This window comes from Cherax quadricarinatus, chromosome 43 (genome assembly GCF_038502225.1).
Source record: "Cherax quadricarinatus isolate ZL_2023a chromosome 43, ASM3850222v1, whole genome shotgun sequence".
NCBI lineage: Eukaryota > Metazoa > Arthropoda > Malacostraca > Decapoda > Parastacidae > Cherax > Cherax quadricarinatus.
In genome coordinates this window covers 27,111,725-27,125,790 of record NC_091334.1, presented here as the reverse complement: position 1 = coordinate 27,125,790, position 14,066 = coordinate 27,111,725, and the positions used below count along the sequence as shown (strand labels likewise).

General features: G+C 43.3%; 1 protein-coding gene across 9 annotated transcripts in view; it reads right to left on the bottom strand.

Moving 5' to 3' along the window:
- The window catches only part of LOC128694183 (uncharacterized), a 204,651-nt gene that overhangs the window by 33,174 nt on the left and 157,411 nt on the right, over positions 1-14,066 (bottom strand). For 8 of the 9 annotated variants that reach the window (XM_070093782.1, XM_070093783.1, XM_070093787.1 and 5 more), the window contains 3 exons: positions 9,223-9,408; positions 7,494-8,139; positions 1,746-2,081 (listed from right to left, as the gene is read on the bottom strand). In XM_070093782.1, the coding sequence (XP_069949883.1) occupies positions 1,746-2,081; positions 7,494-8,139; positions 9,223-9,408 (1,168 nt within the window). The other variant, XM_070093781.1, reaches the window with a different exon arrangement.

Here is a 14,066-nt window from a genome sequence, read left to right as displayed (position 1 = left end):
CAGGACGGTAGTACCTCTCTTGGCAGTGCTGACTGCCAACCTACTACCAATGTCCCTGGGCAGTGCTGTCTACCAACCTACTACCACAGGACGGTAGTACCTCCCTTGGCAGTGCTGTCTGCCAACCTACTACCACAGGACGGTAGTACCTCCCTTGGCAGTGCTGACTGCCAACCTACTACCAATGTCCCTGGGCAGTGCTGTCTACCAACCTACTACCACAGGACAGTAGTACATCCCTGGGCAGTGCTGTCTGCCAACCTACTACCACAGGACGGTAGTACCTCCCTGGGCAGTGCTGTCTGCCAACCTACTACTACAGGACGGTAGTACCTCCCTGGGCAGTGCTGACTGCCAACCTACTACCACAGGATGGTAGTACCTCCCTGGGCAGTGCTGACTGCCAACCTACTACCACAGGATGGTAGTACCTCCCTGGGCAGTGCTGTCTGCCAACCTACTACTACAGGACGGTAGTACCTCCCTGGGCAGTGCTGACTGCCAACCTACTACCAATGTCCCTGGGCAGTGCTGTCTACCAACCTACTACCTAGAGAGGAAATATATTTAAGTATTTAATCATTCCTAGGTAGTAGGTTGGTAGACAGCAACCAACCAGGGAGATGCTACTGTCCTGCCAAGTGAGTGTAAAACAGAAGCCTGTAATTGTTTTTCCAGGGTTTTTTCTCTCATAAACATGTGGGATAACAGGTATATCTTCCTACTTCTACTTACACTTAGGACACACTACACATTCATTTTCATGTATATATATTTACACACCCATCTGGGTTTTCTTCTATTTTCTAAATAGTTCTTGTTCTTCTTTGTTTCCTCTTATCTCCATGGGGAAGTGGAAAATAATTCTTCCTCCATGCATGTCATAAAATGCCAGGAGCAAGGGGCTAGTAACCCCTTCTCCTGTATACATTATATGCTAAATTTAAAAAGAAAAATCTTTCATTTTTCTTTTTAGGCCACCCTGCCTAAAAAAATTAATCACTGACTTTTGCTCATTCCTTATTTCTACCTTGGTTATCTTGCTACAAAAAGGTGTGCAGGCCACTAGACTACACCTGTGTTCATAACACACATCAAGGTGTATGTGTGAGTAGTATAACAAGGTGTATATGGCATAACAAGGTGTGTGTATGTGTAGTATAACAAGGTGTGTGTGTGTGTGTGTGTGTGTGTGTGTGTGTGTGTGTGTGTGTGTGTGTGTGTGTGTGTGTGTGTGTGTGGTATAACAATGTGTGTGTGTGTATGGTATAACAATGTGTGTGTATGTGTGGTATAACAAAGTGTGTGTATGTGTGGTATAACAAGGTGTGTGTGTGTGTGTGTGTGTGTGTGTGTGTGTGTGTGTGTGTGTGTGTGTGTGGGGTATAACAAGGTGTGTGTGTGTGGGGTATAACAAGGTGTGTGTGTGTGGGGTATAACAAGGTGTGTGTGTGTGTGGGGTATAACAAGGTGTGTGTGTGTGGGGTATAACAAGGTGTGTGTATGTGTGGTATAACAAGGTGTGTGTATGTATGGTATAACAAGGTGTGTATGTATGGTATAACAAGGTGTGTGTATGTGTGGTATAACAAAGTGTGTGTATGTGTGGTATTGGTATAACAAGGTGTGTGTGGTATGAAAAGGTGAGTATATGTGTGTGTGGTATATCAAGGTGTGTGTGTGTGTGTGTGTATGGTCTAACAAGGTGTGTGTGGTATAACAAGGTGTGTGTGTGGTACACTTACAAAGAGAGCAAGAGATTCTTGGTGTTCAGGAGGTAGACTTTCCACCTTGTTGGCGTAGTTCATGATGGTGTGATCACGTCGATCCTGGTGCAGCAGGAGTATCACATCATCCTTTAGAGCTGCAGCTGCCATGATACGGACCAGGTGGAGTCTAGCCTGGTCAGGGATGCTGGGGTCATGAAGCACACGAGAGAAGAGGATACTGAAGTTCTCTCCAAGGGCCCAGGAGCCCTCGTCTTCCACCACGTATGCTCGCAACTCCTCCATGTGGCCCTGTTCTTCAGGGCTCAGGAGATGTGCACACGTTGATACCAGACCATCAAACTCAACATTGACCTGCAACACGAATCATTAAATCATAACACCATTGCAAACACCAACTCCATGATTTGATTTCTTTTTTTCTAAATCATGAACATCATGTACACCCTTGTGCGAGCAAACATGAACACCAGATGTCTGATTACGTTGGACCCATAGCATTTTTTCAGGCAAAGAAAAAGTTATATTTCACACAAATGATAATTTTGAGTTATCAGTCGAGCACAGAGTGTTGAGATTCCTCAGGACCAGAGACGATCAAGACAAGATAATGACTGAAAAATTTTGCTGTACATACATTAACTGTACAGGCTAAGAGCCGTTATCCTACCTCAGATCGTTTCAAATCCCAGCCCTATCTAAGGTATGCCACCACCCCTCAGGATGCAACCCACAACAGTCGACTAACACCCAGGTACCAACTTACTGCCAGGTGAACAGTGACAGTAGATATAAGGTAACCAACACCTAGGTACCTACTTACTGCTAGGTGAACAGTGACAGCAGGTATAAGGTAACTAACACCCAGGTACCTGGTCCTGGCTGATCACATGACAGTAAATTTATACATGACCTAGTATATTAGTGGTTGAACCAGGTCATCACATTCAGTCAAATCCATACTAGTTATGTTTATGGGAAGACAGTGATTGAATGAAAGATGGTGAAAGTGTTTCTTCATCTTTCAGGTCACTCTGCCGTGGTGGGAGATGACCACTGTACTAAAAAAATATTATTACAGGAAGTGCTAAATCCTTGGGATTCATAGAGCCTTGGGAAATTGCAGGAAATCAGGTTTAAGTATGAGCAGGTTCAATTTCTCTGTTCAAGAACCCTCTCAGAAGCACCAAAGAACCTGCCTTGTGGGGTCTGCTAGTTCACCCTGAGGGGCCTGCTAGTTCACCGTGAGGGACCTGCTAGTTCACCGTGAGGGACCTGCTAGTTCACCGTGAGGGGCCTGCTAGTTCACCATGAGGGGCCTGCTAGTTCACCATGAGGGGCCTGCTAGTTCACCATGAGGGGGCCTGCTAGTTCACCATGAGGGACCTGCTAGTTCACCGTGAGGGACCTGCTAGTTCACCGTGAGGGACCTGCTAGTTCATACTGAGGGGCCTGCTAGTTCACACTGAGGGGCCACTAGTTCACCATGAGGGGCCTGCTAGTTCACCATGAGGGGCCTGCTAGTTCACCATGAGGGGCTTGCTAGTTCACCATGAGGGGCTTGCTAGTTCACCATGAGGGGGCCTGCTAGTTCACCTCGAGGGGGCCTGCTAGTTCACCTTCCAACATAACCTGACGGTCTTGCTTCAGGTGCCACTTAAGTGAATAATGTTGGAAATTAGTGAACACAAGAGCACTGTGTGATCTCTGGTGATCTGAAAGAATTGCCAAGCTTCCAGTTTGTTGTTGAATATATAAGTTGAGGAGGCATTTGTAACATGGCAGCCTGCTTTGTTTGTAACATGGCAGCCTGCACTGTTTGTAACATGGCAGCCTGCTTTGTTTGTAACATGGCAGCCTGCATTGTTTGTAACATGGCAGCCTGCACTGTTTGTAACATGGCAGCCTGCTTTGTTTGTAACATGGCAGCCTGCTTTGTTTGTAACATGGCAGCCTGCTTTGTTTGTAACATGGCAGCCTGCATTGTTTGTAACATGGCAGCCTGCACTGTTTGTAACATGGCAGCCTGCTTTGTTTGTAACATGGCAGCCTGCTTTGTTTGTAACATGGCAGCCTGCTTTGTTTGTAACATGGCAGCCTGCATTGTTTGTAACATGGCAGCCTGCTTTGTTTGTAACATGGCAGCCTGCACTGTTTGTAACATGGCAGCCTGCTTTGTTTGTAACATGGCAGCCTGCTTTGTTTGTAACATGGCAGCCTGCTTTGTTTGTAACATGGCAGCCTGCTTTGTTTGTAACATGGCAGCCTGCTTTGTTTGTAACATGGCAGCCTGCACTGTTTGTAACATGGCAGCCTGCTTTGTTTGTAACATGGCAGCCTGCTTTGTTTGTAACATGGCAGCCTGCTTTGTTTGTAACATGGCAGCCTGCATTGTTTGTAACATGGCAGCCTGCTTTGTTTGTAACATGGCAGCCTGCACTGTTTGTAACATGGCAGCCTGCTTTGTTTGTAACATGGCAGCCTGCTTTGTTTGTAACATGGCAGCCTGCTTTGTTTGTAACATGGCAGCCTGCTTTGTTTGTAACATGGCAGCCTGCTTTGTTTGTAACATGGCAGCCTGCACTGTTTGTAACATGGCAGCCTGCTTTGTTTGTAACATGGCAGCCTGCTTTGTTTGTAACATGGCAGCCTGCATTGTAACATGGCAGCCTGCTTTGTTTGTAACATGGCAGCCTGCATTGTAACATGGCAGCCTGCTTTGTTTGTAACATGGCAGCCTGCATTGTAACATGGCAGCCTGCTTTGTTTGTAACATATCAGCCTGCATTGTTTGTAACATGGCAGCCTGCTAAGTTTGTAACATGACAGCCTGCTTTGTTTGTAACATGGCAGCCTGCATTGTTTGTAACATGGCAGCCTGCATTGTTTGTAACATGGCAGCCTGCTTTGTTTGTAACATGGCAGCCTGCTTTGTTTGTAATATGGGAGCCTGCTCTATGTAACATGGAAGCCTGTTCTATGTAACATGGGAGCCTGCTGTATGTAGCATGGAAGCCTGCTCTATGTAACATGGAAGCATGCTGTATATAACATGGGAGGCTGCTCTGTGTAACATGGGAGCCTGCTCTATGTAACATGGAAGCCTGCTCTATGTAACATGGGAGCCTGCTGTATGTAACATGGGAGTCTGCTCTATGTAACATGGAAGCCTGCTCTGTAACATAGGAGCCTGTTCTATGTAACATGGGAGCCTGCTCTATGTAACATGGGAGCCTGTTCTATGTAACATGGGAGCCTGCTCTATGTAACATGGAAGCCTGTTCTATGTAACATGGGAGCCTGCTCTATGTAACATGGGAGCCTGTTCTATGTAACATGGGAGCCTGCTCTATGTAACATGAGAGCCTGTTCTATGTAACATGGGAGCCTGCTCTATGTAACTTGGGAGCCTGTTCTATGTAACATGGGAGCCTGTTCTATGTAACATGGAGCCTGTTCTATGTAACATGGAGCCTGCTCTATGTAACATGGGAGCCTGTTCTATGTAACATGTGAGCCTGCTCTATGTAACATGGGAGCCTGCTCTGTGTAACATGGGAGCCTGTTCTATGTAACATGGGAGCCTGCTCTATGTAACATGGGAACCTGTTCTATGTAACATGGGAGCCTGCTCTATGTAACATGGGAGCCTGTTCTATGTAACATGGGAGCCTGTTCTATGTCAAGGAACAAAATGCTGTCAGAGGTAAGATAACTGAGAGGTTCAATATAAGAGGTTAGGGATATGTCCCATCATGGGAGACACAGCATCACCACTGCCCAGGTGGGCACTAACACACCATTACTAATGGAACTAATTAGTGGTTAATTTCCACCTTATGAACCACAATATCATGATAGTTTCAGAACTTTTGTATATTTAAGTTGGCCTAGACTGAAGCCCTGGCTTCATCTCCCCCAGATTGAGACCCTGGCTTAAGCCACTGGGTAGTGCAACTTATTCTTTACCATGTAGGATTCTCAACTCTTGATGCTCGACTGTAAATAAAATATATTTCAGGATCAAGTATACAAGAGGTACAAATGTGGCAGCAGCCCCGCCCTTGTGAACAACTGCAGCAACATTGTCATCATGCGGGTGATAGGAAGAACTACGGTGGAAGTGGTAGATGGTAGACTGATGGAAGGTGGGTGGTAGTTGTAGGGAGTCACCGTCGGGGCACGCAGATGGCAGGGTACTCGGGTGAGGCTGCAGATACCCACCTTCCGGGCAACGTCGGCGTAGATGACTGGCGGCTCGTATGGTCGTGCCGGCCCCAGGTAGCAGAGGAGGGCAGACTGGGGCTCGGGGGAGCCGGGGTCAGTGTTACTGTATCGTGGAACTGGACGATATACCATGACTGAATCTTGCGACCCGTGAAGGTTTCTGTTTTGGGACTCCAACAGGATGGGCGAGTCCGTCGAGGAGGGTCGGTCGGGATGCTGTTCACCTCGGGGGAGCGGAGATGTGGAGCAGGAAGATGGGGCCAACTCAAAGGTGGAAATGGATTCAAAAGAGGAGGAAACACGAGGAATTTGTCGCAAGAAAGAAGTCATGGATTCCAAGGAGTAAGCACGTGAGGGAGGGATGACACGGGGAAGTACCGGCGATGCCGGCTGAGAGCGGGTGGTAGGGGAAGGCGTCGCTGGTGGCGACGGAGCCACTGGGGACAATGTAAAGTGCAGAGCAGTGGGATTTTTATTGTGTGATTGAAGTTGTAGCGTAGAGGACGAGTCGTAGGAAAGGGAGCGTGATCGTGACCGCCAGGTTAGGCAAGATTCGTATGAAGTTGAACGTGAGATTCCGTGCATGTGGCGGAATGCCGCATTGTTAATGTCAAAATACTGTTGATCAGGAGTGACTGTACGCATCGTGTCCACTGAAGACACCGAAGCATTTGAATTGCAACGACTCAATTTTGGTGGCGAGGGCGAGGCTTCTGGGGACGAAGGTAATTCTTCAGGTGTTGGGACACGACCAATTGGGTCGACTACATAGAGAAGGTAGTAGGAGGACCCGAAAGAGAGGGCCGATGTTGAGGAACATACTGATAAGTCTGATGCTACTGTGGAAGACCGGGAAAGAGACGTGGGAGACTTGTGTCTGGCACTGTATGCTGGAGGAGAACTGGGATAAGACGGTGGAGCAGACTCTGAGGTGTGATATGGTGGAGCAGGAGAGGCTGAGGTGTGGTATGGTGGAGTAGGAGAGGTTGGGGTATGGTACGGTGGAGCAGGAGAGGCTGGGGTGTGGTACGGTGGAGTAGGAGAGGCTGGGGTGTGGTATGGTGGAGCAGAGGTTGGAGTGTGGTATGGTGGAGCAGAAGCCTCCATAGTGCAGTATGGTGGAACTGTTGATGGATCTGGCAAGTTATTGTTGACATCAGAGTCCTCAGATTTAGAAGAATGGGAAGATGTAAATGAGCTTTTTTCTGATGTCTGAGAAGAGGAAGATGATGAAGATGAGATGGAAGAAGAGGAAGAAGAAGTTGATAAAGAAGAGGAATAAAAAAATAATGGGGAGGAATTGGAAGAGTTAGAGGAGGAAGAAGAGGAGGAGGAGGAAGAGAAGGACCACAGATATAAATTAGAATCAGAGGAGGCAGAGGAAGAATCTGACATGGACAAACATGGGGAAAGGTTAGGTGATCTATGTATGAGGTTGAGGTTAAGTGAACTAGAGGTGGGGTTGAGTGAACTAGAGGTGGGGTTGAGGTTGAAGCACATGTCATAGAGAGAACCACCCTCGTCACAACCAGTACTCACATCCAGTTCGTCTTTGAAGACAATGGGAGGCTCACGTTCCACCTCTGGTATGGGCTCTATGGGCGAAGGCTCCCTCGCTGGCTCGCTGGAACTCTCGGTGGGTGCGGGGGCTAATTCTTCGGGCTCTAGTTCTGGGGCAGAGTCCGCCATTGTGTTTTGTGCTGGTGTGGCAGGCTTCTCTGTGTTTGTGGTAGACAACCTGTCTTCTGGTGAAGGTGTCGTTCCTCTGCTGGTCGGTGAAGGAAGACGTTCAAAAGGCTCGGGTTCTGTTGAAACTATTTCCCCACTGCTGGAGTTTTCCACCGATGCCGCTAGGTTTGTATTGAGGTCGTCGAAGGGCTGAAGTGACGTCTCCAGCAACGGATCAGACAAAACCTGCGGCGGAGTGTCCCCTTCAGAGTTGTTGCGGGAGTGCGAGGATGACGGCAGACCTGAACAAGAGGGGGAGCTGCTGTGTTGCTGTTCTATGTTCTCAACAATGCTGTGCTTCCTCTGCCGCTCCTCTGAAAACTCTTCGCCCAGTTTCAATTTCTTTTTCTTCTCCTTCCTCTCTTTCTTCTCCTTCCGATCTTTCTTCTTCTTCTCTTTTCTTATAACTTTCTCATTTATTGAATTTCTGCGATCCTCGAGTTTGATCCCCTGAAGTCTGCAAGATTAACACATTGAACTAAGGCCCAGAATTGTACATATGTATACAATTACAATACAGGAGCACTCATGCAATACTCGACCAGTTATACAATACCAACATAAAATACTGGACCATTTATACAACACTGTAACACATCTGATTAACACTCGTCAGTGTTGATCATGTATAACCTTGAGGGAACACTGAGACTATTTAGTTTTAGAATTTGACAAAAAGCCCTCTAAATCAACAATGATTTAGTTGAAGAATGTGATCAACTTGAGAGCCTTACACAGATCAATGGAACTCCAACAGAATGCTAGTTTTTGGTACTGAGTCCAGCATTTTAAGGCAAGTAGGCCTATTGTAGTGCTCTTTCAGTCTCATGGTCTTGGTATTTATTTAGGTTTTAGACTAAATCAGTGAGGAGCAAGGTATGTTAAGTGAAAATCTAGATGTTTGTGGACAACTTTAAGAATTTTTGAAAATGTTGATGGATTTGATACACGTTCTATACAGGATAATGGTACACGTGTCAGATGTGTGGAACACTTGCATATCCTTATTGACGAATAAGCCACTCTGCAGCACTGGAGACTTTTGCAACACCTGACTATCCTTGCCAACCACTGACTTCAAGTCAATGATTAGAAGACCTATGCAAGTGTTGCAAACATATCTATTTCAACAATAAACACACACAGGTTTGCACATATGCCTGATTCAACAATAAACACATAGGTGTTGCACATATGTCTGATTCAACAATAAACACATAGGTGTTTCACATATATCTGATTCAACAATAAACACACCCAGGTGTTGCACATATGCCTGATTCAACAATAAACACACCCAGGTGTTGCACATATGCCTGATTCAACAATAAACACACACAGGTGTTGCACATATGCCTGATTCAACAATAAACACACCCAGGTGTTGCACATATGCCTGATTCAACAATAAACACACACAGGTGTTGCACATATGCCTGATTCAACAATAAACACACCCAGGTGTTGCACACATGCCTAATTCCTCAGCTCACCAGTACCAGAAACAACTAATTCATAAAAGAGTACGACTATGGCTAACCTAACTTGGTCGATGGCTTTGTTGAGTTCCTCTAGCTCGTGGGAGTCGTCCTGTCGTCTTGGTATGCCCTCCGCCGGCACGTAACTGTGCAGGTTGTTGTTGAAGTTTGCGAAGTTGACCTTTCTGCTGTCTGACGACTTGATGTCCAGGTCCTTCAGTACTGTCTTGAGTGTCTCTCCCAACGTGCTGCACAACCACCACTAAATCTTTAAGGTGCTCCACAACACTCATTTATAACTACTACTACTATTATTACTATTATTATTATAATTATTACTATTATATTTTTTATATTATTATTACTGTAGCATTTTTATTATAAGTACTACCATTATTATTTTCATTATTATTATTATTATTATTATTATTATTATTATTATTATTATTATTATTTTTATTATTATTTTTATTATTATTATTATTATTATTATTATTATTATTATTATTATTATTATTATTATATTATTATATTAGATGTGAGGAAGTGGAAAACTCATAGAGGCAGAATGGAAGAAAATCAAGTTTGATTCCAAGAAGAGCAGCTCCTCTTCTTTGGATCAAGAGCCTTTACCAGCATCAAGAAACCTTCAAGGAAATAAACTGAAACACTTACCTTCATATAAGTACAACAGATGTGTTTGTGGTGGTTAATAGGCCTACATCAGGTAGGCTTATCAGTATTAGAGACCTATGCTTACTTACAACCTATTATTACACACACACATATACATATCTTCTTTCAACACACTGGGGGTATCCCACTCAGGCAGGGCAGCCCAAAAACAAAAGTTTCTCTTTTTAACTTTAGTAATGTATACACGAGAGGTGTTGGTGAACTCATTGTGGTTCCCAAAAACAAGTATATGAACCAGTATAATTACCTGGAGTTATTGTATGACAATTTACCTGAGGCGTTTGACAAGTGTGGGGCTACGGTTTTTATGCAGGATGGTGCACCGTGTCATACTGCCAAATCTGTAGTTCAATGGCATAAGGACTGTGAAGTGAGGTTCTTTAATGACTGGCCAGGCAATTCCCTAAGACTTAAAGCCTATTGAGAACCTCTGGTCAATAGTGAAACGAAGTTTACTGGGCAAGGATATCAGTTCCATCCCGTGGCTGGAGGCTGCTCTACATGAGACATGGAATAATATACCTCCCCAAACCCTCAAGAATTTGTGAGAGAGTCTTCCTACATGGTTGAGGGATGTGATTAAGCATAAAGGACGCAGCACCAAGTATTAAAACCTCAGTAAGTGTGCAAATATATATAGTGCTAGTCACGGCATTATACCCCCCTTCCCACCACATGTACCAAAACACGTACACATACCATGAAAGATTATAATATAAATATTCGCACATTTACTGAGGTTTTAATACTTGCTGCTGCGTCCTTTATGCTTAATCACGTCCCTCAGCCGTGTAGGAAGACTCACAAATTCTCAAGGCTTTGGGGAGGTATATTATTCCATGCCTCGTGTAGAGCAGCCTCCAGCCGCGAGATGGAACTGACGTCCTTGCCCAGCCAGTAAACTTTGTTTCACTATTAACCAGAGGTTCTCAATAGGGTTGAAGTCTGGGGAGCTGCTCATATACTGAGGTTCCACTATGTGTATATATACATATATTTTTTTTTTCAACAAGTCGGCCGTCTCCCACCTAGGAAGGGTGACCCAAAAAGAAAGAAAATCCCCAAAACAAAAATACTTTCATCATCATTCAACACTTTCACCTCACTCATACATAATCACTATTTTTGCAAAGGCACCCAGATACAACAGTTTAGAAGCATATATAAAGATATATTACAAATCCCTCCAAATTGCCAATATCCCAAACCCCTCCTTTAAAGTGCAGGCATTGTACTTCCCATTTCCAGGACTCAAGTCCGACTATGTGAAAATAACAGGTTTCCCTGAATCCCTTCACTAAATATTACCCTGCTCACACTCCAACAGATCGTCAGGTCCCAAGTACCATTCGTCTCCATTCACTCCTATCTAACACGCTCACACACGCTTGCTGGAAGTCCAAGCTCCTCGCCCACAAAACCTCCTTTACTCCCTCTCTCCAACCCTTTCGAGGGCGACCCCTACCCCGCCTTCCTTCCCCTATAGATTTATATGCTTTCCATGTCAATTCTACTTTGATCCATTCTCTCTAAATGACCAAACCACCTCAACAACCCCTCTTCTGCCCTCTGACTAATACTTTTATTAACTCCACACCTTTTCCTAATTTCCACACTCTGAATTTTCTGCATAATATTTACACCACACATTGCCCTTAGACAGGACATCTCCACTGCCTCCAACCGTCTCCTCGCTGCTGCATTTACCACCCAAGCTTCACACTCATATAAGAGTGTTGGTACTACTATACTTTCATACATTCCCTTCTTTGCCTCCATAGATAACATTTTTTGACTCCACATATACCTCAATGCACCACTCACCTTTTTTCCCTCATCAATTCTATGATTAACCTCATCCTTCATAAATCCATCCGCCGACACGTCAACTCCCAAGTATCTGAAAACATTCACTTCTTCCATACTCCTCCTCCCCAATTTGATATCCAATTTTTCTTTATCTAAATCATTTGATACCCTCATCACCTTACTCTTTTCTATGTTCACTTTCAACTTTCTACCTTTACACACATTCCCAAACTCATATACTAACCTTTGCAATTTTTCTTTAGAATCTCCCATAAGCACAGTATCATCAGCAAAAAGTAACTGTGTCAATTCCCATTTTGAATTTGATTCCCCAAAATTTAATCCCACCCCTCTCCCGAACACCCTAGCATTTACTTCCTTTACAACCCCATCTATAAATATATTAAACAACCATGGTGACATTACACATCCCTGTCTAATGCCTACTTTTACCGGGAAGTATTCTCCCTCTCTTCTACACACCCTAACCTGAGCCTCACTAGTATCCTCGGTGGGATACGGCCGGTGTGTTGAAAGAAAGAAATATATATATATATATACAGTGGACCCCCGGTTAACGATATTTTTTCACTCCAGAAGTATGTTCAGGTGCCAGTACTGACCGAATTTGTTGCCATAAGAAATATTGTGAAATAGATTAGTCCATTTCAGACCCCCAAACATACACGTACAAATGCACTTACATAAATACACTTACATAATTGGTCGCATTCGGAGGTAATCATTATGCGGGGGTCCACTGTATATATATATATATATATACAGGAGGGCCCCGCTTTACGGCGTTCCGCTTTACGGCGTTCCGCTTTACGGCGTTCCGCTAATACGGACATTTCAAATTATGACCAAAACTCACTATACGGCTCCCCCCACCTGACTTTCTAATACGGTCACCGTGCCCCACCCTGTTTGTTTACATTCTCCATGAGCTCAGTAAGCACTAAGTCTCTCCATTTTGTCTGGAAACTCCAAAATTTCAAATGTTTTTAAAAGTTATTTCATATTTTATATATACTCTGATAATTATACTTATGTATACCTGTACCTAAATAAACTTACATACATCGAGTCATTTAAATGTCGTATATTACGTTAATATACACATTTTCATTAATCCATCCATGATATTTTTTTCAAAATTATATAATAAACACGATGCATAACATATAAATAAGATAAATACACCCCACAGTAGAATAAATAAACAAATGTGAGATGTGAGCAGACGACTTGCACAAGTGGTGATAATAACAATACTGAGTCTCATTAAATGTCGTATATTACGGTAATATACACATTTTCATTAATCCATCCATGATATTTTTTTCAAAATTATATAATAAACACGATACATAACATAAAAAGATGATAAATACACCCCACAATAGAATAAATAAACATAAATATAAGATGTGGGAGCCACATAACTTGTACAAGTGACGCCAAGAATAACATTTTCTCTAATCTAACATAAGAGTAAATGTGTTACTGGGGGTAACTGTAGAAAATTATTCCTTTCGTATGTATGTAAGTAAGTTTATTCAGGTATACACAAATACAGTTACATAGATTATCATACATAACAACATACGTGTAGAGAACCTAGGATAACCCAAAAAAGTCAGTGTGACTTATTTCCATTGCCTTCACTCAGAGCTTCATTTCTTCTCAAAATGATGTTACATGAGAATGGGAGTGTTCTTCTTTATTAATTCTACCGTATCAATGTAGAGACAACCTGTACACAATGTAACTTGTACACAAACCAGACGTGTACACTTCGTTTGTTTACAAAACTTACCTTCCCCTGGTTTGTTTACATAACTGCGCCTGCCCCCTCTCATGTATTCATTCTTTCTCTCTCTCATTTATTCGTTTTATCTCATTTACTTACTCCTGACCCTACATTAAGACTACAAATATTTTAAGGTAAGTAATGAGTGAACTGTATATACATTTTATCGCTCTGGGATGCTTAAATATCATAGAATAGTATGTGTGGGTGGGGTGGCCTGGTGAGGCTATTACAATACATACCACACTTGATTTCTTACAATAAATACTACTTGTCTCACCCTAGATTAAGACTATAAATATTTTAAGGTAAGTAATGAGTGCACTATGTGTGTATTGTACCTTTTTATTGTTTTTTGATGCCTGGTTCTATTGCTAACTTAATATATGTTAGTGTAAACTTGTTATCTAGTGTTTGTATGCATTTATAAGTGGAAAAAAAGGGTGTTCCACTTTACGGCGATTTCCGCTTTACGGCGGTAGCCTGGAACCTAACCCGCCGTATAAGTGGGGCCCTACTGTATATATATATATATATATATATATATATATATATATATATATATATCTTCTTTCTTCTTTCAAC